Raw genomic sequence first — 25,021 nt, forward strand, 5'->3', positions numbered from 1 at the left:
GGGGAAGATGTCTCACCTGGAGCTGCGGGCACAGATCTTGAGTGATCTGGGGGCGCATTGTGGCCTACCTGCAACATAATCTGGTCTATCATACCCCGGTTGTGTTGGAGAGGTGCACGAGATGGTAGAGCAATAGACGAGGCCAGGAAGAAGCTAAACGCAGCGGTGTAACGGTGGTTCCTGGCTGCCGGAGGGGCGGTCGCCAAGCACGACCAAATTAGGTATCAATGCCACCATCTCTTCCGACCTGATGGGGTCCATCTGGTAAGAGAAGGGCTGTGTATGTTCTTGGAGGATCTGTTCTTAGGAGTGTCTTCGGTGCTATAGGTACCCATAGCGACCTAGAGTCATAGAGTCTCTATGGTAATCCACAACAGTATCCTCATTATTTATCTAAGGGATAATTCGCCTAAGCCTATTTAGATCAATGATGTTACTTATCTTATCCAATGAGCAACATGTGATGAACAGCAGGATAATAAAAAGCCTGCCAATATTCACACAAACTACTAGGAACTGCGCAGTTCGCGGTACGCCGTCATGTTTAATCACACAAATGACCCAGCTCTCCACTCACTACCTAAGAGCTGCCAGGAAACCATGCCAATGGCACACATGCGCAATAGACGCAGCGCTTGTGTGTTTAAACACCACCAAATGTCTATTTTTTCACAGGGTCTAGGAATGCAGCATAACCACGGCAACCAGTCGGACACATGGGGCTTATTACAAACACTGTGACATCATCAGTGAGTGACCCTTCTCTCATTGGTCAGCTAGCTCAATATCACTAGCCTCAGCCAGACTGCTTTTAGGACACTGAGGAAGTGGTATATCCATGAAACAGCTGTTTTCCAAACCTTTCAATGTCAGACTGGGGATACCAGACCCCTGCCTGAATATCTAGGCCTAACAGGTTTCTACCACAGATATTTCCAACCTATCCAGCAAACAGTACCATCTCTATTTCATATGGGAAAGCATCAGATGCAGCAGCACTAAATAACCTGGGTAGTGGTAAGCAATGTTCCCTCTAATTTTACGAAGGCTGTGTGCGGCAAAAGATTTTGGCTGTGCAACTTTGGAAGGAAATTTAAATTTTTGTGCGTCACTTACAGTATATAAAACTGGAAAATGACGTTCAGCATTTGTGTTAACTTTACTTCAATATGATATTAAACATTTCAACATTCAAAACACAGCACACAACGTAGTTAATGTGTGAACCACACATTACTTGAGTCCACAACTGCAAAAAGGGACCACTGCTGCTACGTGCGGTCTGTTGTAATGTCTGTGCGCACGCCCGTCGAGTTGTGTGCACACGCCCGTCGAGTTGTGTGCGCACGCACGCGCGCACAGCTTAGAGGGAACACTGGTGGTAAGACCCTTCTAGGGTAACTCATATATCCCCTCATATTGCAGCATTTATTTATTTACATTTTTTGTATACTGCTACCTTTTTCACCGGTTGTATTTTTATAAAACATTTGATACGAGGATACCGCTGGCTTACCCATATACTAAGGTACGAACTACCATTTCCAATATACACACCAGCACTGGTATAATATTTGAATTGATAAAAAACAAAATCATTTGTTCTGCCAATTAATCTGTAACTTTTTTTTGTACTTTTTTCTATTTTTTTCGTCTTCTGATCTATTCCTTCTTCTCTTCCGATTTTCTTTTTCACCTCATATCTTTCTTTTGGAGATACTGGAGTCAAAATACACCGCTCATCGCCCATCAATGCTACAACCATATGGGAGAAAGCAGTGTGCATAGTAGTCCAAAGTAAAATTCCAATGCACCAATCTATCATCACTTTCTGGGCACACTCATCTGCAATTGTGGATACAATACCCTGCAAGGGTCTTGTTTGCCAATCAGGGGGGTCCCCACCCTAACGTAGAAAGAAGTCACCCACTATTTCCATATCCATATCTGCTACTGCCACAGGGGCCGACTTGCTTAGATTGTGAGGACTGGTTAAACCAGCCCAGGTATAACAATCGGTAGCAGATACCGTGTACCAAGCACACTGCAGGGATATACCACCACAAACTTTACTCTGTTCACCTTTTTTCTTTTCAACTTCTTTTTCTCTACGGTTCATCCACTAGATGGCAGTTAGTTGTACAAGCTGAAACCACAATTTGCTGTTCATCTTAACCCTTGCCGATTCCTGTATATACATTGTGCCTGTTCATTAATGTTTAACCTTTCATAAAATATATCTAAAATAGAATCGGTTCCACTTAATTCGCGGTTCACCATATAATTATAGTGAATACAATTACTGTTCAATTGACAGTTTCCTACCGATTAGTTCATAATATTCAATTTGTTGGATGATCAGAGATAGAACGTACCTACAACGATCATTCATTTTATGTTTGTATGTGTCCTGTGTGTGTCATATATGTGTTTTTGCTACTATCTAATTAGCTAAACATGTTTTAAAAATTATTAAACACTAAGTTTTATAAAGTGTGCCCCCAAACAAAGAGAGTGCTTTTCTTTCCTCTACTTCACATTATTTGATTGTTGACGTACAGATGTAGCAGCCCTCTTTGCAGGGGCTGGCTATTCTATCACCCGCCCTCGCCAGTGTCCGGCTCGCGCGCCCCGTGGCTACGGAGCTGTCTACGGGCCCCTGCCACCTCCCTCGGTGCCCTTAGCCGCCCTGCAGTCCCCCCTATTCCTGCCCGTCCCCCTCAAGTGGAGACGGGCAGGGACCCGCAGCTGCGCCATCCTGAAACTGGGACATGCGTGCATGTGAGACGCACGCACGTCTGTCAGATGGAGCGCCTCTGCGAGGACATTCTGGCGATCCCTGGGCAAGGATGAGAGGCGCTCCATCTGTATACTAGTAAAAAGTGGTGCTTGTGCACAGGTATCTTTCCCAAAGTCCCTTCCCCATGTTACAAAAATAAATAAATAAATAAATAAATAAATAATAAATGGAGAAAGCAAAACAATTGCCAAAGGATCTGTGGGGAAAAGGTAACTGAACTGTATAAAACAGGAAAGGGATATAAAAAGATATTCAAGCAATTGAGAATGCCAATCAGCAGTGTTCAAACTCTAATTAAGAAGTGGAAAATGAGGAATTCTGTGGAAACCAAATCACGGTCAGGTAGACCAACAAAAATTTCAGCCACAACTGCCAGGAAAATTGTTCGGAATGCAAAGGAAAATCGGTACTTGTTTCCTAACACGGCGCCCAGATTTGCTACGTACGCAAACGTAGTCAGATCGCATAGTACTAGCATGCGATGCGATTTGATTTTCACTAAGGAATGTTCTTAAATTATTTATGCCACATTAATCAAATTTGTTAAGTAAATTATTTATTAGTTAACACATGTCGTCATTACGGTTTCAGATGTATGAATGTGCAGGTGTGAATGTGTTCCTAAAACACCAGCACTATCCACGCCACCCGAAGTGTGGCGAGCGCAGCGAGCCCCGCGAGGGGCGGTGGAACGCGTCCTCCGACCTTTTTATACCCCCACTATCCACGTCAGCGTGGAGTTGATTTTATATAGTGTGGCGAGCGGAGCCCGAAGCGTGGCGAGCGGACGAGGATTACTTTACATGTATTCCGCGTCCACTCACCACGCTTCGGGCTCAGCGACTCGCTACACTATATAAAATCAACTCCATGCCGACGTGGATAGTGGGGTATGAAAAGGTGGGACGCGTTCCGCCGCCGATCGCCACGCTTCGGGGTGGCATGGATACAGGGGGTGACGCACCTCTGGCACATGTAATCAATGCCAGAGGTGTTACAATTGTAAGCACCCATCACATGTAATCACATCACATGTCATAGTAAGCACCCATCACATCTCATGGCATGGGTGCTTGTACAATGAAATATCGGATCGCATCGCATCGCATTTGGTGCCATGCCATCATATGCGATATTTCATTGTATAAGCACTCCTGTGCACTTAATATGGACATCGCATTGCACGCATTGCACTATACACGGTACGCGATGCGATGTGATTTTCCTACACAGAATAGCCCACTAAGCTATTTGCTTAGTGGGCGCCGTGCTAGGAAACAAGTACCGAAAAATCCACAAATAACTTCAGCTGAATTACAGGACTCCCTGAAAAAAGTTGTTTTAAGATGCACAATAAGGAGGCATTTGAAGAAAAATGTGCTTCATGGTCGAGTCGCCGGAAAAAAGCCATTACTACGCAAATGCCACAAAGCATTCCGATTACAATACTCCAAACAGCACAGAGACAAGCCTCCAAACTTCTGGAACCGTCATTTGAAGTGCTGAGACCAAAATGTAATCAGATTTTGATCAGGGTCATTTGAGTAGTTTCTGTTGTCATTTTGATTTTAAAAATAGTAAACAGTTGTTTGACAATAAGTGGCGTCACCCAACCACTAACCATAAGTGAAAGAAAAGTTTGTGAGTTATCATTCATATTCTTTGACAAATGGGCAGAAAATCACAAATTCTGCTAGGGTATGTAAACTTATGAGCACAACTGTATTCATAATTTCCTTCTAAGCTATTTTTATTTATTTTATGTTGTATCACATGGTTGTCATTTGCATTGCAAACTCCAGGTGGAGCTATGGGCCTGGTTTTGGTGGACTACTTGAACTCTTTTATCATCTGAAATTGGAAAATGTAGTGTTTGTATTTAAGTGACATGGTGAGATATTGATTTCCACTAATATTTTATGAACAGAAACAAAAATATTGTTTTAATTTAAAATGAATGTCACAATAAAATCAGTATTTATATAACATTAGTATTACTTTATTATTTATTAGAGGTATGCTCACAATCGTTGTGTGCTCCTGCACATCTTTGATGACCCCCTCTGTCCCCTGAACATGTAGGTCGAATTTGACTATATAGCCAACAACCACATGTTCAGCAGGTTCCGGTGACATCACTGAACGATATAGTTTGCCGATATCATTCAGTGTGTAAACTCGATGCATTCACCTGAGGCCAATATTCTTATGAATATCGGTGCTTTAGTAACAGTAAGAACCAAATCGGTATCTGGACTGTAGGTCAACAGTTAATAAGTTGACCACTATTGGTCGACACTATTGGTCGGCATACTTTAGGTCAACATGGTCAAAAAGTCGACACAGCCTATGGGTGATATGATTTTTTGTAGTTTTTGGAACTTTTTCATACTTTCCCATCCACGTGGACTACAATTGTGAATTGTAAAGTGTGCCGAGAGCAGCTCAAACCTTTTCTCCATGTTGAGGTTGGGCATGTCGACCTTTTGGGGTTGACTAAAGCCCCATACACGCTAGACAATATCATAAACAAACGATATCATCATCGATATTGGCGGAACAATCGGGCGAACAATATAGTGCATACACACTTAACGATAATGTTAAGAATATTGTGCAGTGACATCATTGGGTCCCTGCTTCATACATAGTCATTGATAATTCAGCCAAATTGACCTGTAGACAACAGAGGACATCGTTAACGATATTGAGTGAACACACTAGACGATATGAACAATATTGATAAAGTTATCATTCATAACATTAATGATATATTGTCTAGTGTGTATGGAGCTTTAGACACGGTCGACCCTATAGCCCCGTACACACGGGACAATTTCAGCCAGAATAGCGGGGGATATGGTCTCTCATGTGCTTCTCCCGGCAGAGACCATCTCTGGTCGCTGATGAAAATGGGATACTGAGTATTAGTATTGCTCAGCGATCAGATTGCTCCGTGTGTACGGAGCTTATGATGCACACCCATGGGAATCATTTCTGTCAGCATGATATTACACTGGTGAGGGATTGCAGTATTAGCAGGAATAATAAGCAGGTTACTGCCTGAGAGAGAGGGGCCTGTGCTATATAACCTGCTCACTCCTGCACTGCTGCCTAACTACACATACAGTATTGCAGGCACCTTTACAAAAGTTACTTACATCCTGTGAGGATTGGTTTGCATTTTTTGGACATTTTCCTTGTGTGCTATAATCCAAGGACCCCGACTGAGAGCTATCCGGGCAAAACTGTGAACTAAACAGGAACTGGGAGTCTGTCAGGCTTGCATAATCATTTGCACCAGCATTCCGGCTCAGCTTGTTTGTCCTAGAATGATTAATATTAGTAAATATAAATAGAACATATAGGTTGAAATTTTTTCTTCTCACATGTTAGTGCCCATTTCATGTATTGTGTGGAAGCGCTGTAAAGATAAGCCAAATATGATCGTTGTAAATCCTTTGCAGGACACTGATGCTACAGAGGGTTCACCCCTAACAGGGCCTACACACATAGCGATTTTGTGTCATTTTCTAAGTGATCTGACTTCATTTCATACATTGCCGACTTTATAATTCTCCTCTCCGGGCTTCGGGATGTGGCTTTGTTTTGGGGGCAGGGCAAGACTGACATCACCAAGCCCCACCCCCATGACAGCCAGCCATCATTTTAGCCACGCCCCCTCCCAGCGGACCCGCAAAATTTGGCTTTTATACCACAGGGAAGGGGGGACTGGGGGGCTGTGGCATAATACGGGAGACTTGCCCACCTTCCCGGGTGGCCGGGAGGGGGACCCGAATTGCGGGACCCTCCCGGCCATTCCGGGAGGGTAGGCAAGTATGCTTAATTTTACTAGATCACTTAGAAAATGATCCTACATCACTCTGCATTTTGGGGCCATATCGACATTTGGATACACCCACTATTTCATACCACTTCAGTTAACCCCTGCATTACCACTGTATTCATCACTATGGGCCTTATTCTAGTTCACTCTTTCTGACAAAATCCTTCTTAGATGGACAAAACCATGTGCACTGCAGGTGGGGCATATGTAACTTGTGCAGAGAGAATTAGATTTGGGTGGGGTTTTACTTCAAAGTGAGATCTATATTGCAGTGTAAAAATAAAGCAGGCAGTATTTACCCTGCACAGAAACAAAATAACTCACCCAAATCTAATTCTCTCTGCACATTTTACATCTGCCCCCCCCTGCAGTGCACATGGTTTTGTCCATCTAAGAAGGATTTTGTCAGAATGAGTGAACTAGAATAAGGCCCTATGTGACCTAAGTCACTTGCACATCTGCTGTATACCCATTGCAATTACCATCCCTATGCAAACTCAGCAGCCAGTAGAGATTAGCCTGATATGTGCATGACTCCAAATATCCCGTCATTTCTCATAGTAGTGTACCCCCAGCCAAAGAGCATGGCCTGTGATAGAACTTGCAAAAAAAACCACTGGGGTTTTGATGCCGCACAAGAACTAAACGACGTTTAGAGGTAAGTATTTTTACAGAGATGCGCCCAAAATCAGATGTAAAATCAACTACCAAATTTGATTCCCCTTATAGGTAAGTATACGGTGGGTTGGTGGTGTGCCCCTGAGTCAGTAGCAACATATGAAAAACAGTAGAAATTTGAAGACCCTTTTGGGAGGAACTGCTTAAATAGTTGGAACAGTATTTAGGATAGTCACACTAGTGGAGAGTTCTCTCCTGGGGTGCTTAGTTCACACACAATATGAGTGAAAGGGGATATTAAGTATATAGTAGAGATGCCCGTCAACAAACATTTGGGTCTCCGATATTGCAGTGATAAGTGATGTTTGTAGATATAAAACTCAACTTTTATTAAAAGAAATAGAGAATTTAAACGTGTTAAAAAAAACACTGAATTGGATTCTGTTCTATTTCAATGAGGATCTGTGATTCTATTCCCTGAGGTTCATTTACATTAAGATCTGTGATTCTATTCCCTCAGGTTCATATACATTAAGATCTGTGATTCTATTCCCTCAGGTTCATATACATTAAGATCTGTGATTCTATTCCCTCAGGTTCATATACATTAAGATCTGTGATTCTATTCCCTCAGGTTCATATACATTAAGACCTGTGATTCTATTCCCTCAGGTTCATATACATTAAAGTATACAATGGGTGCAACAATGCACAGATGGTAACAAAAAGATCATGCAAAGATAAGGATGCAGGGGACCCCTGACTTATCTGAAATGAAGACTGACAGCAGGCTCTGGCAAGGACACTGCAGGCTGGACAAAGCAGGTACTGAGGACTGAGGCAACCAGGGACCAGGCACCAGGGGGAAGCGGTCATCTATTAGAATGAACTTAGGTCTACAGTCATTAGGTCGACCCCACTAGGTCGACTGGCAGGAAGGTCTACCTGACTTAAGGTCGACATGGGCCAAGGTCGACATGACTTAAGGTCGAATTTGCATAAAGGTCGACATGAGGAAGGTCGACTGGTCATAAGGTCGACATGGGTTTTTCACTGTTTTTTGAGCTGACATGTGCCAACAGGCGGTATTTCATGCCCTACCATCCACTAGGGCGTGGAGGAGGTTATTAAAGCTGTGGCGAGCGAAGCGAGCAAAGCGAGGGTCCGATTCTCATTGCCAACTGTGTCCATGTCGACTGTGTCGACATTCTGGTCAAAAACAGGGAAAAACCCATGTCGACCTTATGACCAGTCGACCTTCATCATGTCGACCTTTATGCAAATTCGACCTTAAGTCATGTCGACCTTGGCCCATGTCGACCTTCCTGCCAGTCGACCTAGTGGGGTCGACCTAATGACTGTAGACCTAAGTGTGGTCTGACAGATGTACCGATTCCGCACCAGGCACATGCTGACTGAGTTACAAACAAAGCTGGAACACAGGACACTGGATACAAAGTGCTGGGACCGGGAACACTCTGGAGCAGGAACCAAGACAAACAGAACTGCACCCGCATCTGCATGCTGAGAACCTAACTATATAATCTTGCATGCAGCCACACCCAAGAAGCAGGGTATGCTTGAAACCCAGGGAGCTGGATCAGCAAAACCCGGAGTACTGATCCAGGGGAAAACATACAAACTGCAAACAGAATATATAAACTGCACATTTACACCGATCCGATGGAGGCGGATCGTAACACCTTGATGTAATTTATGTTTTGTCAGACCCTACACAAATTTTCATTCACTGAAAGGGGTACTTGTGAGTTATCCGGGCGCCCGATGTGGAAATTGAATGTCATTACAATAAGCATACGATGCGACGCGACGCGATTTGCCATCGCGTCGTAATCGCGTCTCATCGTATGCTTATTGTATGGTATACAATGGCATGCGATGCGACGCAACGCGATTTTAACACTTCCCGACCATTTTTAAACCCGCCCTCTGTCACATCTGGCACATCTGGATTCGTCGCCGGGATTTGGCTTTCATTTTGTGAAAAGTTTTGGAAAAATGGTCAAAAAATGCCCAAATCACGTAATTTGCCCAAATTTGCGTTTTTCTTTTGTCCCTAGAGTAATATTAACCTCAATAACATTAATTTCCAGCCCTTTCCAGACAATTTTGACCACTTTGCACCTCGCAATATTGTTTTAAGGGCAAAAGGTTGAACCGAGGTAGCTGGATAACTATGCTAAGCCACACAAGTGTGCGGCACAAACACGTGGCTCATCTAGGAGTGGCACTGCAATGGCAGACAGGAAGTTTGAAAAACTAGACACCAAAAAGCATCAGTTTAACACCCAATAAGACCCCCCCCTTCCTTATATCCCTTTTAGTATATGGGGTGTGCCAGTGAATCTGCATATGAGGGATCTATTTGTAAGTTGGACAGAGGTAGCTGGATGACTATGCTAAGCCACACAAGTGGGCAGTACAAATACGTGTCTCATCTTGGAGTGGCAGTGCAGCAGTTTGAAAAAGTATGCCTCAAAAAGCACATAATGGCAAAAAAATAAGAGGTGCTAGATGGAATTGTCCTTGGGTCCACACACCCACCCTTAGGTTGTAATAGGACATTGCACACTTGACAAACCAGTCATTTCAGCCAGAGAGACTGCCAAACCTGTGACTGAAATGACTGGTTCATTTGGCCCCCCACAATAAAAGAAGCAATGCTCAAAATAGTGCATCATATAAGAAGAAGAATCTCAAGAAAAAGAAGAGGCGCAAGATGGAATTGTCCCTGGGTAGGTTGTAATAGGACATTGCACAGTTGACAAACCAGACATTTCAGCCAGAGGGACTGCCAAACCTGTGACTGAAATAACTGGTTTGTTTGGGCGCCCAAAGTAAGGTAAAGACTGACTGATGTTACATAGGGCCTTATTTTGGTTCATTCTTTCTGACAAAATCCTTCTTAGATGGACAAAACCATGTGCACTGCAGGGGGGGCAGATGTAACATGTGCAGAGAGAATTAGATTTGGGTGAGTAATTTTGTTTCTGTGCAGGGAAAATACTGACTGCTTTATTTTTACACTGCAATATAGATCTCACTTTGAAGTAAAACCCCACCCAAATCTAATTCTCTCTGCACAAGTTACATCTGCCCCACCCGCAGTGCACATGGTTTTGTCCATCTAAGAAGGATTTTGTTAGAAAGAATGAACCAAAATAAGGCCCATAGTTACATAGTAGATAACGCTGAATAAAGACTTGCATCCATCGAGTTCAACCTAGGCTTTAATAGCTTATCCCTTGTTATATAGTATATTCTGATATTTTAAAGACAGATTTTGATTCGTATTTGTACCCTTGGATGTTTTTAACCAATAAATGTTTGGCCAGCCTTATTTTATATTTTTTTATTGTTTCCGCCAACACCACATCACCCTATAGCCAGCGGGGGACCCAGTATTCACTGCACCCGTTTGTGCATAGTTACGTTCGGGTGCAGTGAATATATGAATATCTAATGAGCGGCTCCGGCGCCCCCTGCTGGCTGCACTGTGTTAAAAAAAAACAAATTAAAAAAAATATTTTTTTTAAATTAAATATATATTCATGTGCTATAAGCACATGAATAAAAATAACATGCCCCTTCACAGAAAAAAAAAACTGATTTTTTGACACCAAAATTTCTTAAAAAAACCTTTTAGTTTAAAAGTTCACATTCCAGCTCTCCATCAAAAGATGGAGAATTGCTACACGGAGAGACACGGAGAACATCACTTAGAAAGACGGAGAACATTTCACATTGAATAGGGTTGCTCGCTTTTGGAGAGCAAAATGCTCCGTCCAAGGCGAACAAAGCACAAGTTCTCCACAAAACACGGAGAACTTTTCTCATTCAATACTGCCCAAAGTGTTGGCACCTCCTGCTTCAGCTGATGGACGGGCAGATTAAATTCATCTTGCAGCTGCTGCAATCTCCTGCACGCTGTTGCAGAATGCCAGAAATGCCCCGACATTTTTTGTGCAACCCACAGCATCTCTTGCACACCCTTGTCGTTCCTTAAAAATGCCTGAACCACTAAGTTGATCGTGTGAGCAAAACAGGGGATGTGTTCGAATTCACCCAGCTGTAATGCTTTCACAATATTAATGGCGTTATCTGAAACGATAAATCCTGAGGAGAGCCCAAGTGTGGTAAGCCATGTCGCTATGACATCTCTCAGTTTTACCAAGAGGTTCTCAGCGCTATACCTCTTTGTAAAGACAGTGATACCTAGAGTAGCATCTCCCTGCACTGGCTTTTGCATTGTATTGAACGGTACCCGGGTCTCCTCGACCCAGGTTACCCGTTTACACTACACCGTGACCCAGGTTGAACTCGTGTTCAACCCTGGTCGCTACCTGGGTAGAAATGCCGGGTCTCAAGACCTGGGTTATTTCAACTGAGAGCGTTTCCACCTGCCTAAAATCCTGGATTTTACGTGCTCCCGTACAAAAACCCAGGATATTTAGGCTAGTGGAAAAGGGGTATTATACCCCTTTTACACCAAAATCCCTGGTCGGACCCAGCTTCATACCCCATTTACACAGCACTTCAACCTGGGTCTGCACCATTTACACTGAACCTGGGTCACTCCTGCTTTTCCCTACGGATGACATTAAAAATGACAATTTTAGGACTGATAAACTGCCAGCCAACCTTCCCTCAATGATTTAAATAAAAATTAAAAGACATGAAAAGTTAGCATTGAAAAAATGTTGGTTGGTTTATTTTGCAAAATATTTTTTCAAAAAGTTATATTCAGTGCTCAAGCACACATAGCAGTATAAAAGTGCAGCATCACCCATGTGCTCCCCCCAGTCCCCTATTTACTATGTGAGATGGACTTTATCAAGTCCATCTCATCTTGTGCCATTATAATGGCACAAGACCGACACGATGCTCCCGATTTCAATGTTAAAAAATATTTTAACATTGAAGCCTATGGCAAAATCGCGGGCATCGCGTCGGTGCCAATGTTAATGGTCGCGACCGACGCGATGCCCGCGATTTTCCCTTTGCTGGCAAAATGGACCTGATTTCAAAGGAAATCGGGTCCATCGCGGGCATCGTGTACCTTAACTTAAAGGTACACGATGCCCGCGATTGTGGCCGTGCTAGGAAACAAGTACCGAAGATTGTACCACCGTACACACACTCTCGATTTGGACTATTGACACGATATATATAAACAAAATTATCATAATGGGCTGGGTTAAGGGCATACTAAAACAAAGAGGCGTGAGTACAGAACCTAAACAAAAGTCGGGGTACACGTCTACAGTCAGCCGGCAGGGTGACTATGGACAGATACTGCAAACTGACTGTAGTCGCGTACCCCGTCTTCATAGCAGTTTGCCGTATCTGTCCATAGTCACCCTGCCGACTGACTGTAGATGCTTTCCCCCGTCTTTATAGCAGTTTGCCGTATCTGTCCATAGTCACCCTGCTGGCTGACTGTAGTCGCGTACCCCATATTTATAGCAGGGTGACTAGGGACAGATACGGCGACCAGCTATAAAGGGGAGAGGTGTGCTGTAGGAGAGATCATGCAACTACGGAACGCCCACATGGGCGTTCCAATTTTGCCAGTATAATAGCAAGGTCAGCATATCGATCGAACGTGCGTACACACTGCACTTTTGTTCCGATATGGGCCCGTCCTGTCGGATGTATATTAAACAGCACTGAACCTTCGACCGATCGAGTATGGACGGACAAGACCGTTTTTGCCCGTTTATCGAGCGTACAGAGGGAGTCGGGACAGCGTACACACCTATACAATCGAACAGCCGTTCGTCCCAGAACGGAAGAACGGCCCGACGATTGTATATATGTATACCCAGCATAAGGTCCAACCAGTGTTCCACCCTGGTCAGGACCTGGGTAGGAGTCCAGTGTCAATGGACCTGGGTTGGTCCCTTTTACACAAACACTGACCTGGGTCCGACCTGGGTTTTTCCTTGGTGTAAAAGGGGTATAAGGGACATTCACCTAGTTACCATCTGTGCATTGTTGCACCTGGGGGTTCTTACCCTCACGTTCTGGGAGGCTGTGTGTATACCTCATCTCACCCATTCTTGCAGTGTGTTCGATCTCCTGCGAGCCAACTTGTCCAACTCAAGACCACGCAACATTGGTCTGGGGCCGGGCCTAATTCGACCCCACAAACGTGGTTGTTATTGGTTAAGTCTTAGCTTGCAGGAAGCCAGCAGGACCATCGATCCACTGTCATAGGGTCCCCGCACTCAGTTTCCCCTAACACAAGGGCGTAACTACCCTAGGTGCAGGGGTTGCTGCTGCTTTGGGGCCCAGAGCTGAATGGGGCCCATCTTTACTGTGTAAGTAATGTTTTACATACATTTATCACCATCAGTGTCTAAATAGGGGGCCCTTACAAACCTTTGCTATGGGGCCTACGAATATTAAGTTATGCCCCTGAATGACATTATACTACAGGTTGAGTATCCCTTATCCAAATATCCATAGTCTCCAAAATGTACTTTTATTTTTTGCTAAAAACCTACTGGGTACATCTATAACTGGCACTACTGGCTACATCTACACTACACTACACTACTGGCACTGCAAGGACATGATTGCTTGGCATTCAAATTCAGTGTCTGAGATTATAAACAAACAATGTTTCATGCACAAATTAAATATATTTGTGTGTATTTCATGAGTGTGATGTGTATATACAACAAAATGCTCATTCAAATATAAAAATATTCTGAAATACGGAATAATCCATTATCCAAAATTCTTTGCGCATTTTGGATGAGGGATAGTCAACCGGAATAGGTCACTAGGTTGACAAGCATTAAGTCGACACCACTAGGTTGACCTGCATGAAGGTCGACATGACTGAAGGTCAACACGGGTTAAGTCAACAGGGTCATTAGGTTGACACAAGCATTAGGTCGACATAGGGAAGGTCAACAGTCAAACGGTCGACATGAGGTTTTTTTTGAGCTGACATGCGCCGACAGGTGGTATTTCATGCACTACCATCCACTAGGGGGTGGTGGCAGAATAAAATAGCGAAGTGCAGCAAGCCATGCGAGGGGATGTGGTGCTACGTTCTAGTGTCAACATTCAGGTAAAAAAAAGTGAAAACCCCATGTTGTCCTTTTGACGGTTGACCTTCCCCATGTCGACATAATGCTTGTGTCAACCTAATGATCCTGTCGAACTAACCCATGTCGACCTTCATGCATGTCAACCTAATGCTTTATCGACCTAGTTGGTGTCTATCCAATGATCCATACCAACTCAACCTGTATAAGTACAGAAAAACCTCACCCGGCTCCTGGAGGGACGCTGAACATGTCTTTGATGTTCCAAACATTTAAATTCATTTTAAAGTCTGCAGAGAAAAAGGCAAATTCTAACTATACAGTATACATATATATTACACACCCACTAGTATCACATGAATCTGAAATATGTATGATGCCAACATTCTTTTGTAACCAATATATTTTTCACATTTGAATGAGAATTCTAATGCAATGAAGATACAAAGCTAAATAGAATCATGTAGTGCACAGGTCTTCAACCTGTGGCCCTCCAGATGTTGTGGAACTACATGTCCCAGCATGCCCTGACAGTTGTGGCATGCTTTTATAGGGGAAAATGTGGCAATGCACGTTGGAACATGTAGTTTCACAACATCTGGAGGGCCACAGGTTGAAGACCCATGATGTAGTGTTTTCGGCAAGGCCACAGGTTTTATTTTAGTTGACTTACATCCATGTACAGTATTAACATATTTTAGTGCAGAGCCTTAAGGGGTTGATGTACTGAGCCTTGGAGAGCGATAAAGTGGAAGGTGATAACTCACCAGCCAATCAGCTCTTCACTATCATGTGACAGCCATGTTAGATTAGGAAAACCATACCTCCCAACATGACCCATTCCAGGGGGGAAACAATGCTCTGTCTATAGACTTCCCTCCTTAATGTAGGATTGTCATCACATGTATTTAACAGATCAATTGGTCAGAAAGGTGTCACCACAGGTGATACCATCCTAAATTAAAATGGAAGCCCAGGAATAGAGCATTGTCCCTCCTGGAGAGGGGCATGCTGGGAGGTATGGAAAAATTAGCTGATTAGTTTGTGCTTTATCTCTCTCTCTCTCTCGTCTTTGTACAATTACATGGACCCCTAAACCCTCTTTTGTATGACATGGCACTTATAATTCACAAGCCTCTGTTAGAACATAGGTACACCAGTTATGTTTCTCTTTATTATAACAAACAAGATGAGGGAATAATAACCATGAGATGTCATTATGGTATTTGTAGTGCACCAGTCTGTATAAGAACCTTGCGTAGGGTTGCCTTACCTGACCCTCTCCATGCGGGAGAAAATGCTGTTCCTGGACTTCCCTGGTAATGTAGGATTACCATCACCTGTGCTGAAACACCTTTACCTGGCTCCCCACAGGTGCTGGCAATCATACATTACCAGCGAAGCCCAGGAACAGAGCATTGTGTCCTCCTGGAGAGGGGCATGCTGGGAGGTATGGATAATGTATGATTGCCAGCACCTGTGGGGAGCTAGGTAACTGATAAGAAAGGTGTCACCACAGGTGCTGGCAATCATACATTACCAGGGAAGAGCCCAGGAACAGAGCATTGTGTCCTCCTGGAGAGGGGCATGCTGGAAGGTATGGATAATGTATGATTGCCAGCACCTGTGGGGAGCTAGGTAACTGATAAGAAAGGTGTCACCACAGGTGCTGGCAATCCTACTTTACCAGGGAAGCCCAGGAACAGAGCATTGTGTCCTCCTGGAGAGGGGCATACTGGGAGGTATGGATAATGTAGGATTGCCAGCACCTGTGGGGAGCTAGGTAACTGATAAGAAAGGTGTCACCACAGGTGCTGGCAATCCTACATTACCAGGGAAGCCCAGGAACAGAGCATTGTGTCCTCCTGGAGAGGGGCATGCTGGGAGGTATGGATAATGTATGATTGCCAGCACCTGTGGGGAGCTAGGTAACTGATAAGAAAGGTGTCACCACAGGTGCTGGCAATCATACATTACCAGGGAAGCCCAGGAACAGAGCATTGTGTCCTCCTGGAGAGGGGCATGCTGGGAGGTATGGATAATGTATGATTGCCAGCACCTGTGGGGAGCTAGGTAACTGATAAGAAAGGTGTCACCACAGGTGCTGGCAATCATACATTACCAGGGAAGTCCAGGAATAGAGGATTATGTCCTCCTGGAGAGAGGCATGCTGGAAGGTATGGATAATGTATGATTGCCAGCACCTGTGGGGAGCTAGGTAACTGATAAGAAAGGTGTCACCACAGGTGCTGGCAATCCTACATTACCAGGGAAGACTAGGAACAGAGCATTGAGTCCTCCTAGAGAGGGGCATGCTGGGAGGTATGGATAATGTAGGATTGCCAGCACCTGTGGGGAGCTAGGTAACTGATAAGAAAGTTGTCACCACAGGTGATGGCAATCATACATTACCAGGGAAGCCCAGGAACAGAGCATTGTGTCCTCCTGGAGAGGGGCATGCTGGGAGGTATGGATAATGTAGGATTGCCAGCACCTGTGGGGAGCTAGGTAACTGATAAGAAAGGTGTCACCACAGGTGCTGGCAATCATACATTACCAGGGAAGAGCCCAGGAACAGAGCATTGTGTCCTCCTGGAGAGGGGCATGCTGGGAGGTATGGATAATGTATGATTGCCAGCACCTGTGAGGAGCTGGGTAACTGATAAGAAAGGTGTCACCACAGGCGCTGGCAATCATACATTACCAGGGAAGCCCAGGAGCAGAGCATTGTGTCCTCCTGGAGAGGGGCATGCGGGGAGGTATGGATAATGTATGATTGCCAGCACCTGTGGGGAGCTAGGTAACTGATAAGAAAGGTGTCACCACAGGTGCTGGCAATCCTACTTTACCAGGGAAGCCCAGGAACAGAGCATTGTGTCCTCCTGGAGAGGGGCATACTGGGAGGTATGGATAATGTAGGATTGCCAGCACCTGTGGGGAGCTAGGTAACTGATAAGAAAGGTGTCACCACAGGTGCTGGCAATCCTACATTACCAGGGAAGCCCAGGAACAGAGCATTGTGTCCTCCTGGAGAGGGGCATGCTGGGAGGTATGGATAATGTATGATTGCCAGCACCTGTGGGGAGCTAGGTAACTGATAAGAAAGGTGTCACCACAGGTGCTGGCAATCATACATTACCAGGGAAGAGCCCAGGAACAGAGCATTGTGTCCTCCTGGAGAGGGGCATGCTGGGAGGTATGGATAATGTATGATTGCCAGCACCTGTGAGGAGCTGGGTAACTGATAAGAAAGGTGTCACCACAGGCGCTGGCAATCATACATTACCAGGGAAGCCCAGGAGCAGAGCATTGTGTCCTCCTGGAGAGGGGCATGCGGGGAGGTATGGATAATGTATGATTGCCAGCACCTGTGGGGAGCTAGGTAACTGATAAGAAAGGTGTCACCACAGGTGCTGGCAATCCTACTTTACCAGGGAAGCCCAGGAACAGAGCATTGTGTCCTCCTGGAGAGGGGCATACTGGGAGGTATGGATAATGTAGGATTGCCAGCACCTGTGGGGAGCTAGGTAACTGATAAGAAAGGTGTCACCACAGGTGCTGGCAATCCTACATTACCAGGGAAGCCCAGGAACAGAGCATTGTGTCCTCCTGGAGAGGGGCATGCTGGGAGGTATGGATAATGTATGATTGCCAGCACCTGTGGGGAGCTAGGTAACTGATAAGAAAGGTGTCACCACAGGTGCTGGCAATCATACATTACCAGGGAAGAGCCCAGGAACAGAGCATTGTGTCCTCCTGGAGAGGGGCATGCTGGGAGGTATGGATAATGTATGATTGCCAGCACCTGTGAGGAGCTGGGTAACTGATAAGAAAGGTGTCACCACAGGCGCTGGCAATCATACATTACCAGGGAAGCCCAGGAGCAGAGCATTGTGTCCTCCTGGAGAGGGGCATGCGGGGAGGTATGGATAATGTATGATTGCCAGCACCTGTGGGGAGCTAGGTAACTGATAAGAAAGGTGTCACCACAGGTGCTGGCAATCCTACTTTACCAGGGAAGCCCAGGAACAGAGCATTGTGTCCTCCTGGAGAGGGGCATACTGGGAGGTATGGATAATGTAGGATTGCCAGCACCTGTGGGGAGCTAGGTAACTGATAAGAAAGGTGTCACCACAGGTGCTGGCAATCCTACATTACCAGGGAAGCCCAGGAACAGAGCATTGTGTCCTCCTGGAGAGGGGCATGCTGGGAGGTATGGATAATGTATGATTGCCAGCACCTGTGGGGAGCTAGGTAACTGATAAGAAAGGTGTCACCACAGGTGCTGGCAATCATACATTACCAGGGAAGCCCAGGAACAGAGCATTGTGTCCTCCTGGAGAGGGGCATGCTGGGAGGTATGGATAATGTATGATTGCCAGCACCTGTGGGGAGCTAGGTAACTGATAAGAAAGGTGTCACCACAGGTGCTGGCAATCCTACATTACCAGGGAAGCCCAGGAACAGAGCGTTGTCTCCTCCTGGAGAGGGGCATGCTGGGAGGTATGGATAATGTAGGATTGCCAGCACCTGTGGGGAGCTAGGTAACTGATAAGAAAGGTGTCACCACAGGTGCTGGCAATCCTACATTACCAGGGAAGCCCAGGAACAGAGCGTTGTCTCCTCCTGGAGAGGGGCATGCTGGGAGGTATGGATAATGTATGATTGCCAGCACCTGTGGGGAGCTAGGTAACTGATAAGAAAGGTGTCACCACAGGTGCTGGCAATCATACATTACCAGGGAAGTCCAGAGCAGAGCGTTGTCTCCTCCTGGAGAGGGGCATGCTGGGAGGTATGGATAATGTATGATTGCCAGCACCTGTGGGGAGCTAGGTAACTGATAAGAAAGGTGTCACCACAGGTGCTGGCAATCCTACTTTACCAGGGAAGCCCAGGAACAGAGCATTGTGTCCTCCTGGAGAGGGGCATGCTGGGAGGTATGGATAATGTATGATTGCCAGCACCTGTGGGGAGCTAGGTAACTGATAAGAAAGGTGTCACCACAGGTGCTGGCAATCCTACATTACCAGGGAAGCCCAGGAACAGAGCATTGTGTCCTCCTGGAGAGGGGCATGCTGGGAGGTATGGATAATGTATGATTGCCAGCACCTGTGGGGAGCTAGGTAACTGATAAGAAAGGTGTCACCACAGGTGCTGGCAATCATACATTACCAGGGAAGTCCAGGAATAGAGGATTATGTCCTCCTGGAGAGAGGCATGCTGGAAGGTATGGATAATGTATGATTGCCAGCACCTGTGGGGAGCTAGGTAACTGATAAGAAAGGTGTCACCACAGGTGCTGGCAATCCTACATTACCAGGGAAGACTAGGAACAGAGCATTGAGTCCTCCTAGAGAGGGGCATGCTGGGAGGTATGGATAATGTAGGATTGCCAGCACCTGTGGGGAGCTAGGTAACTGATAAGAAAGTTGTCACCACAGGTGATGGCAATCATACATTACCAGGGAAGCCCAGGAACAGAGCATTGTGTCCTCCTGGAGAGGGGCATGCTGGGAGGTATGGATAATGTAGGATTGCCAGCACCTGTGGGGAGCTAGGTAACTGATAAGAAAGGTGTCACCACAGGTGCTGGCAATCATACATTACCAGGGAAGAGCCCAGGAACAGAGCATTGTGTCCTCCTGGAGAGGGGCATGCTGGGAGGTATGGATAATGTATGATTGCCAGCACCTGTGAGGAGCTGGGTAACTGATAAGAAAGGTGTCACCACAGGCGCTGGCAATCATACATTACCAGGGAAGCCCAGGAGCAGAGCATTGTGTCCTCCTGGAGAGGGGCATGCGGGGAGGTATGGATAATGTATGATTGCCAGCACCTGTGGGGAGCTAGGTAACTGATAAGAAAGGTGTCACCACAGGTGCTGGCAATCCTACTTTACCAGGGAAGCCCAGGAACAGAGCATTGTGTCCTCCTGGAGAGGGGCATACTGGGAGGTATGGATAATGTAGGATTGCCAGCACCTGTGGGGAGCTAGGTAACTGATAAGAAAGGTGTCACCACAGGTGCTGGCAATCCTACATTACCAGGGAAGCCCAGGAACAGAGCATTGTGTCCTCCTGGAGAGGGGCATGCTGGGAGGTATGGATAATGTATGATTGCCAGCACCTGTGGGGAGCTAGGTAACTGATAAGAAAGGTGTCACCACAGGTGCTGGCAATCCTACATCACCAGGGAAGAGCCCAGGAGCATGGAGAGGGGCAGGCAAGGCAACCCTGACCATGCGAATGCCTCCTATGTCTTTGCCACGCCCAGCTACTGTGGGACTAGAATCTTTGTGTAGTCGTAGCTACATAGCAGCGGTGGAACCAGCAGGCTGGTGTGCTGCAACAATCGTCCATGGCGTCTATTCACCCAGTAAGTAACTGCTCTGCTGTCTGCCAGCTCTAACATGGCGTAACACAAATGCCCGATGGCCGGGGGTGGTTCCTATGGCAGCTCCTCCCATTTCGGAGGAAGATGGCGGCGGTGTAGCTTTACTGCACATTTACCTCACAGCGCTTCTTCTGTGCCCGTCGGCGCCACCTGCCCACTCGTGCGCGCTCCCGTGCTGCGCGCTCCCCCTCTACCTTTTCCCGCGTCTTCCTACCTCAGGCTTCCACCCGTCTTGTGGGATGGAGTGCTCAGTGTTACGTACTTTTACACTCTGCGGCACTGCGCACTGCCAGGAGAAGGACTCATTTATTATATCACATTGTAATATATACATATATGTGTATACATATGTGTGTGTATATACATACAATGTATTTCTCATGAATATGTGTGTATAAATAAGTGGTGTGTGTGTGTATAAATAAGAGTGTGTGTATAAATAAGAGTGTGTGTATAAATAAGTGTTGTGTGTGTATGTGTTGTGTGTGTATAAATAATGCTGTGTACAGACTTGTACAATCTGCATGAGATCCAGATGAGATTTTGACTATAGTCAAAATCTCATCTGGATCTCATGCAGATTGTATGGGTTTTATCCCAAGCGATCCAGATGCGTTCAAGATGCGCGCTCCCATATCTCAGCTAGAAAGTCTTGGCTGCCCTGTCTATAAATTGTATGCAGATAGTCTAAATTGTAATGGCATCTGGATCTCATGCAGATTGTACAAGTGTGTACACAGCATAAGTGTTGTGTGTGTGTGTTGTCAACTAGGTGATTGATAATGTGTATTTCACTACAGGTAACCGCAATCTGGATGTTTCCGAATTTTTGGTGCTGAATTTGGACGCAGCAGAAGAACGGGCAATCGCGTTATTGTATTTCATCATCTTGTAGCATGTTGTGCTTTCGTACCCTGATATCTGCAGCAATAGGACCCTGCGGGGAATAGCCGCAAAGGCAAGTGGGTACACGTACAAAAATATCATTCATTTTGATCTTTATCATTTGTCTAGTGCTGGGGTAGCCAACCCTAGTCCTCGAGAGCTACCAACAGTGCATGTTTTGCAGGTCTCCTCACAGAATCACAAGTGAGATAATTAGCTCCACCTGTGGATCTTTTAAAATGTGTCAGTGATTAATGAGTGCAGCTGTGCAGCAGCTAGGTTGTCTGGAAAATGTAAACTGTTGGTAGCTCTCGAGGGCTAGGGTTGGCTACCACTGGTCTAATGTGTACACACCGTTACCTGCGCTCAAACCACTCGGTGAAGCAGCTGGGCCAGTCTGTAGCAGGTATGTCTTCTACGTGTTGAATGAAGGTCCAGGGCCGGCGGGGTCCCTGTAGTGAATAGCAAATAACTAGCGCTTCCCGTGCCGCCGCGCGCATAGCGCTAGTTATTTGCTATTCACTACAGGGACCCCGCCGGCCGCAGCCAGCTTTATACACATGACGCCGCCGCAGGTACCCCTACGGCACGGACACCCCTGACCGCCCCAGCACTGCAGGGACGCCGGGGCAGCAATTTTTTTATACAGTTCGCTGGGGGTGAGGGGCGAACTGCCGCCCTCCAGGTGCCGGCGCCCTAGGCAAATGCCTAGAGCTGCCTAGTGGTGGCGCCGGCCCTGTGAAGGTCTCCACTGCAGCTTCCAGTGAAGCAAAATAAATCTCACCCATCTTGTGCTTGCTTTGTGGGACAGGTCTGGACTTCAAGCTTCTTGATGCTTTGAGCCAGAAAATGTATCACTTTTTTGGACGTGTTGCCGTGATGAAGAAGGGTAACCACAAGCGTGAGTTCTTACACAGGGCCTTGAAATGGCTTCCAGCACTTGACAGACATTGGTTCGTCACCAGGGGCAGTGCATTTCTGCACAAATTTCTTTCACTAACGTCGGAACATTTGTGGCAGTGCACCTCCAACGGGGGTCCACTGGGCCAACCGTTTGGTCTCAGGGTAAAAACTGTAGATCCAGTATTCATTGCCACCGATGTTTTCCAAGACAGAGTTTGCGTGACCACCATCAAATCTGGCCAGCATGTTATGACACCTTGACTACTTGATCTCGAATCAGCTGATGGGCACCCAGCATACTGAAATCTTGCTGGGGCCAAGCTTTTCATGGAGTATCAAGTGGATGGAGTGGTCGTCATGTGACATCCTGTGTGGGATTACAGAGACTAGGGTGATGTGACTGTCACTCTGTGTGTACAGAAGACGGAATTCAGAAAGAAGCGTTATGACCTGGCTCACACAGAGGCGTTGGTAAATGGGAACAGGGGTCACACAGGGGGAAGGGGTGATATCACCCTGCAAACCCCCCCCCCCCCCCTTCACCCTGTAGTTGAAAGGGGGGACATCAATCGTGTAGGGCCCAGGAGAAGAAAGGTATGTACCTCTTACAAGGCGGGGAGAGAGGGAATGGATCACACAAAGGGAACAAGATAGAGGCAAGGTGGGTACATGGCTATCAGATGGGAGGAGGCTCAATGGGGAACCTGCCTTTCAGGTGCCAAGGAGGGTAACATTTTCACAGTGCCATGGGATGGCGGCAGTGGGGCCCCTGGTTATAATGAAAGGAAATTGCCTTAAGAAAAATGTACCTACCAGTATATATTTTTGGATTGTGGCAGGTGGACATCCACTTAAGCACAGGGAGAATATATATTTATTTATTACCAGTTTCTTGTATAGCGCACATATTCCGCAGCGCTTTACAGAGAATATTTGAACATTTACATCAGTCCCTGCCCCAGTGGAGCTTACAATCTATATTCCCTATCACATGTACACGCACACAGAGATTCTAGGGTTCATTTTTGTTAGGAGCCAATTAACCTACCAGTATATTTTTAGATTTTAGAGTTCCCGGAGGAAACCCGCACTCGTATGGGGAGAATATACAAACTCCACACAATTAGGGTCAAAGTGGGAATTGAACCTTTGATCTTAGTGCTGTGAGGAGTAATGCTCATTTAAGATTTTGGGATGACATTGACCAAGGCTGGAGCATATCAATATAATTGTTACTGACCTGTCCCTTTAACATCCATGGAAATCTCATCCGCACATAGGCCTTTATTCAGATCTGATCACAGTACAAATTTGTTTGGAAAATGGGCAAAACCATGTGCACTGCAGGTGGGGCAGATGTAACATGTGCAGAGAGAGTTAGATTTGGGTGAGTTATTTTGTTTCTGTGAAGGGTAAATACTGGCTGCATTATTTTTACACTGCAATTTAGATTTCAGTTTCAACACACCCCACCCAAATCTAACTCTCTCTGCACATGTTAAATCTGCCCCACCTGCAGTGCACATGATTTTGCCCATTTTCCAAACAAATTTGTACTGCGATCAGATCTGAATAAGGGCCATAATGCCAGCCTGCATCTGTACAACGTTAATTCTAAAAAGGTAATCGCCCATTGTAATTATGCGATATAACATCAGGGTGCAGCACTTGGGGGATCAGGAGCTAAAGACACGGCGCCAGTGAAAGGGATCCCTCAGGGGCTGCGATGCCGGGGAGAGGGAGGTTTGAGCTGCTGGGAAACAGAGTTGTAACCCAGTGCCAGAGATGGGAGCCCTGTGATGCTGGGGACAAGCAGTTTTGCGCTGCTGGTGCCGGGGATCTGGAGACCCGGCACCTGGAGATGGGAGCTCTGTGCTGCTAGATGTACATGTCCGGCTGCTACTGTGACTGTGGACAGAGCCTCCCTGTCCTCTACCACTCACTCCCTGTACTCTACCCCTCCTGCCATCCTCTACTCCCCTGCTACCCTATCCTCACACTCTCATCCTCTACCCTCCCTCATCCTTTACTCCCCTTCCCCCCCCCCCTCATCCTCTACCCCCTCATCCTTAACGCCCATGTACACCCTCCCCCTCTCATCTTCTACCCCCCTCCTGACCCACTCTGTCACTCCCTGTCTCTCTCTGACAACCTCTCCTCCCCCTTTCTCTCCTTGGCACCCTCTCTCACTCCCTGTCTCTCTCTCTCTCTCTCCCCCTTTCTCTCCCTGGCACACTCTCTAAAGGTGCATATACACTGCTGACACATCTCGCAGCAGTGTATGGACACCCGAAACCCCTGCAAGCCTCCGGGACCTTCCAGACGGCAGGAACGCATGCGAGCATGCCCACGTTTTTTGCCACCACTGCCCTTTTACCTCCCCCCAGGGCCGAAACTAGGGTTTCTGGTGCCCGGGGCAAGACATTCATTTAGTGCCCCCCCCCCCAAAAAAAAAAAATATTTTACACTGTATTCTGAAATGAAATATATATT

At 46.2% G+C, this 25,021-nt stretch overlaps 2 protein-coding genes across 10 annotated transcripts in view; one reads left to right on the forward strand and one right to left on the reverse strand.

Moving 5' to 3' along the window:
• The window catches only part of IHO1 (interactor of HORMAD1 1), a 67,689-nt gene extending 45,141 nt beyond the window's left edge, over positions 1-22,548 (reverse strand). Inside the window, exons 1-3 of one of the 7 annotated variants that reach the window (XM_083155533.1) lie at positions 22,410-22,546; positions 14,574-14,637; positions 5,962-6,127 (exon numbers count right to left, since the gene is read on the reverse strand). In XM_083155533.1, coding sequence (XP_083011659.1) covers positions 5,962-6,127; positions 14,574-14,637; positions 22,410-22,413 — 234 coding nt within the window. In that variant the 5' untranslated portion in view covers positions 22,414-22,546. The other 6 variants (XM_083155534.1, XM_083155532.1, XM_083155537.1 and 3 more) reach the window with 6 other exon arrangements.
• CIMIP7 (ciliary microtubule inner protein 7) overlaps positions 20,639-25,021 on the forward strand; it is a 123,194-nt gene continuing 118,811 nt past the window's right edge. Inside the window, exons 1-2 of one of the 3 annotated variants that reach the window (XM_083155543.1) lie at positions 20,639-20,722; positions 21,541-21,702. The gene's annotated coding sequence lies outside the window, so the exon portion shown is untranslated. Of the gene's footprint in view, positions 20,723-20,949; positions 21,062-21,540; positions 21,703-25,021 lie in introns of those variants that run through there. The other 2 variants (XM_083155542.1, XM_083155544.1) reach the window with 2 other exon arrangements.

This window comes from Crinia signifera, chromosome 8 (genome assembly GCF_055691185.1).
Source record: "Crinia signifera chromosome 8, ASM5569118v1, whole genome shotgun sequence".
NCBI classification, from domain to species: domain Eukaryota; kingdom Metazoa; phylum Chordata; class Amphibia; order Anura; family Myobatrachidae; genus Crinia; species Crinia signifera.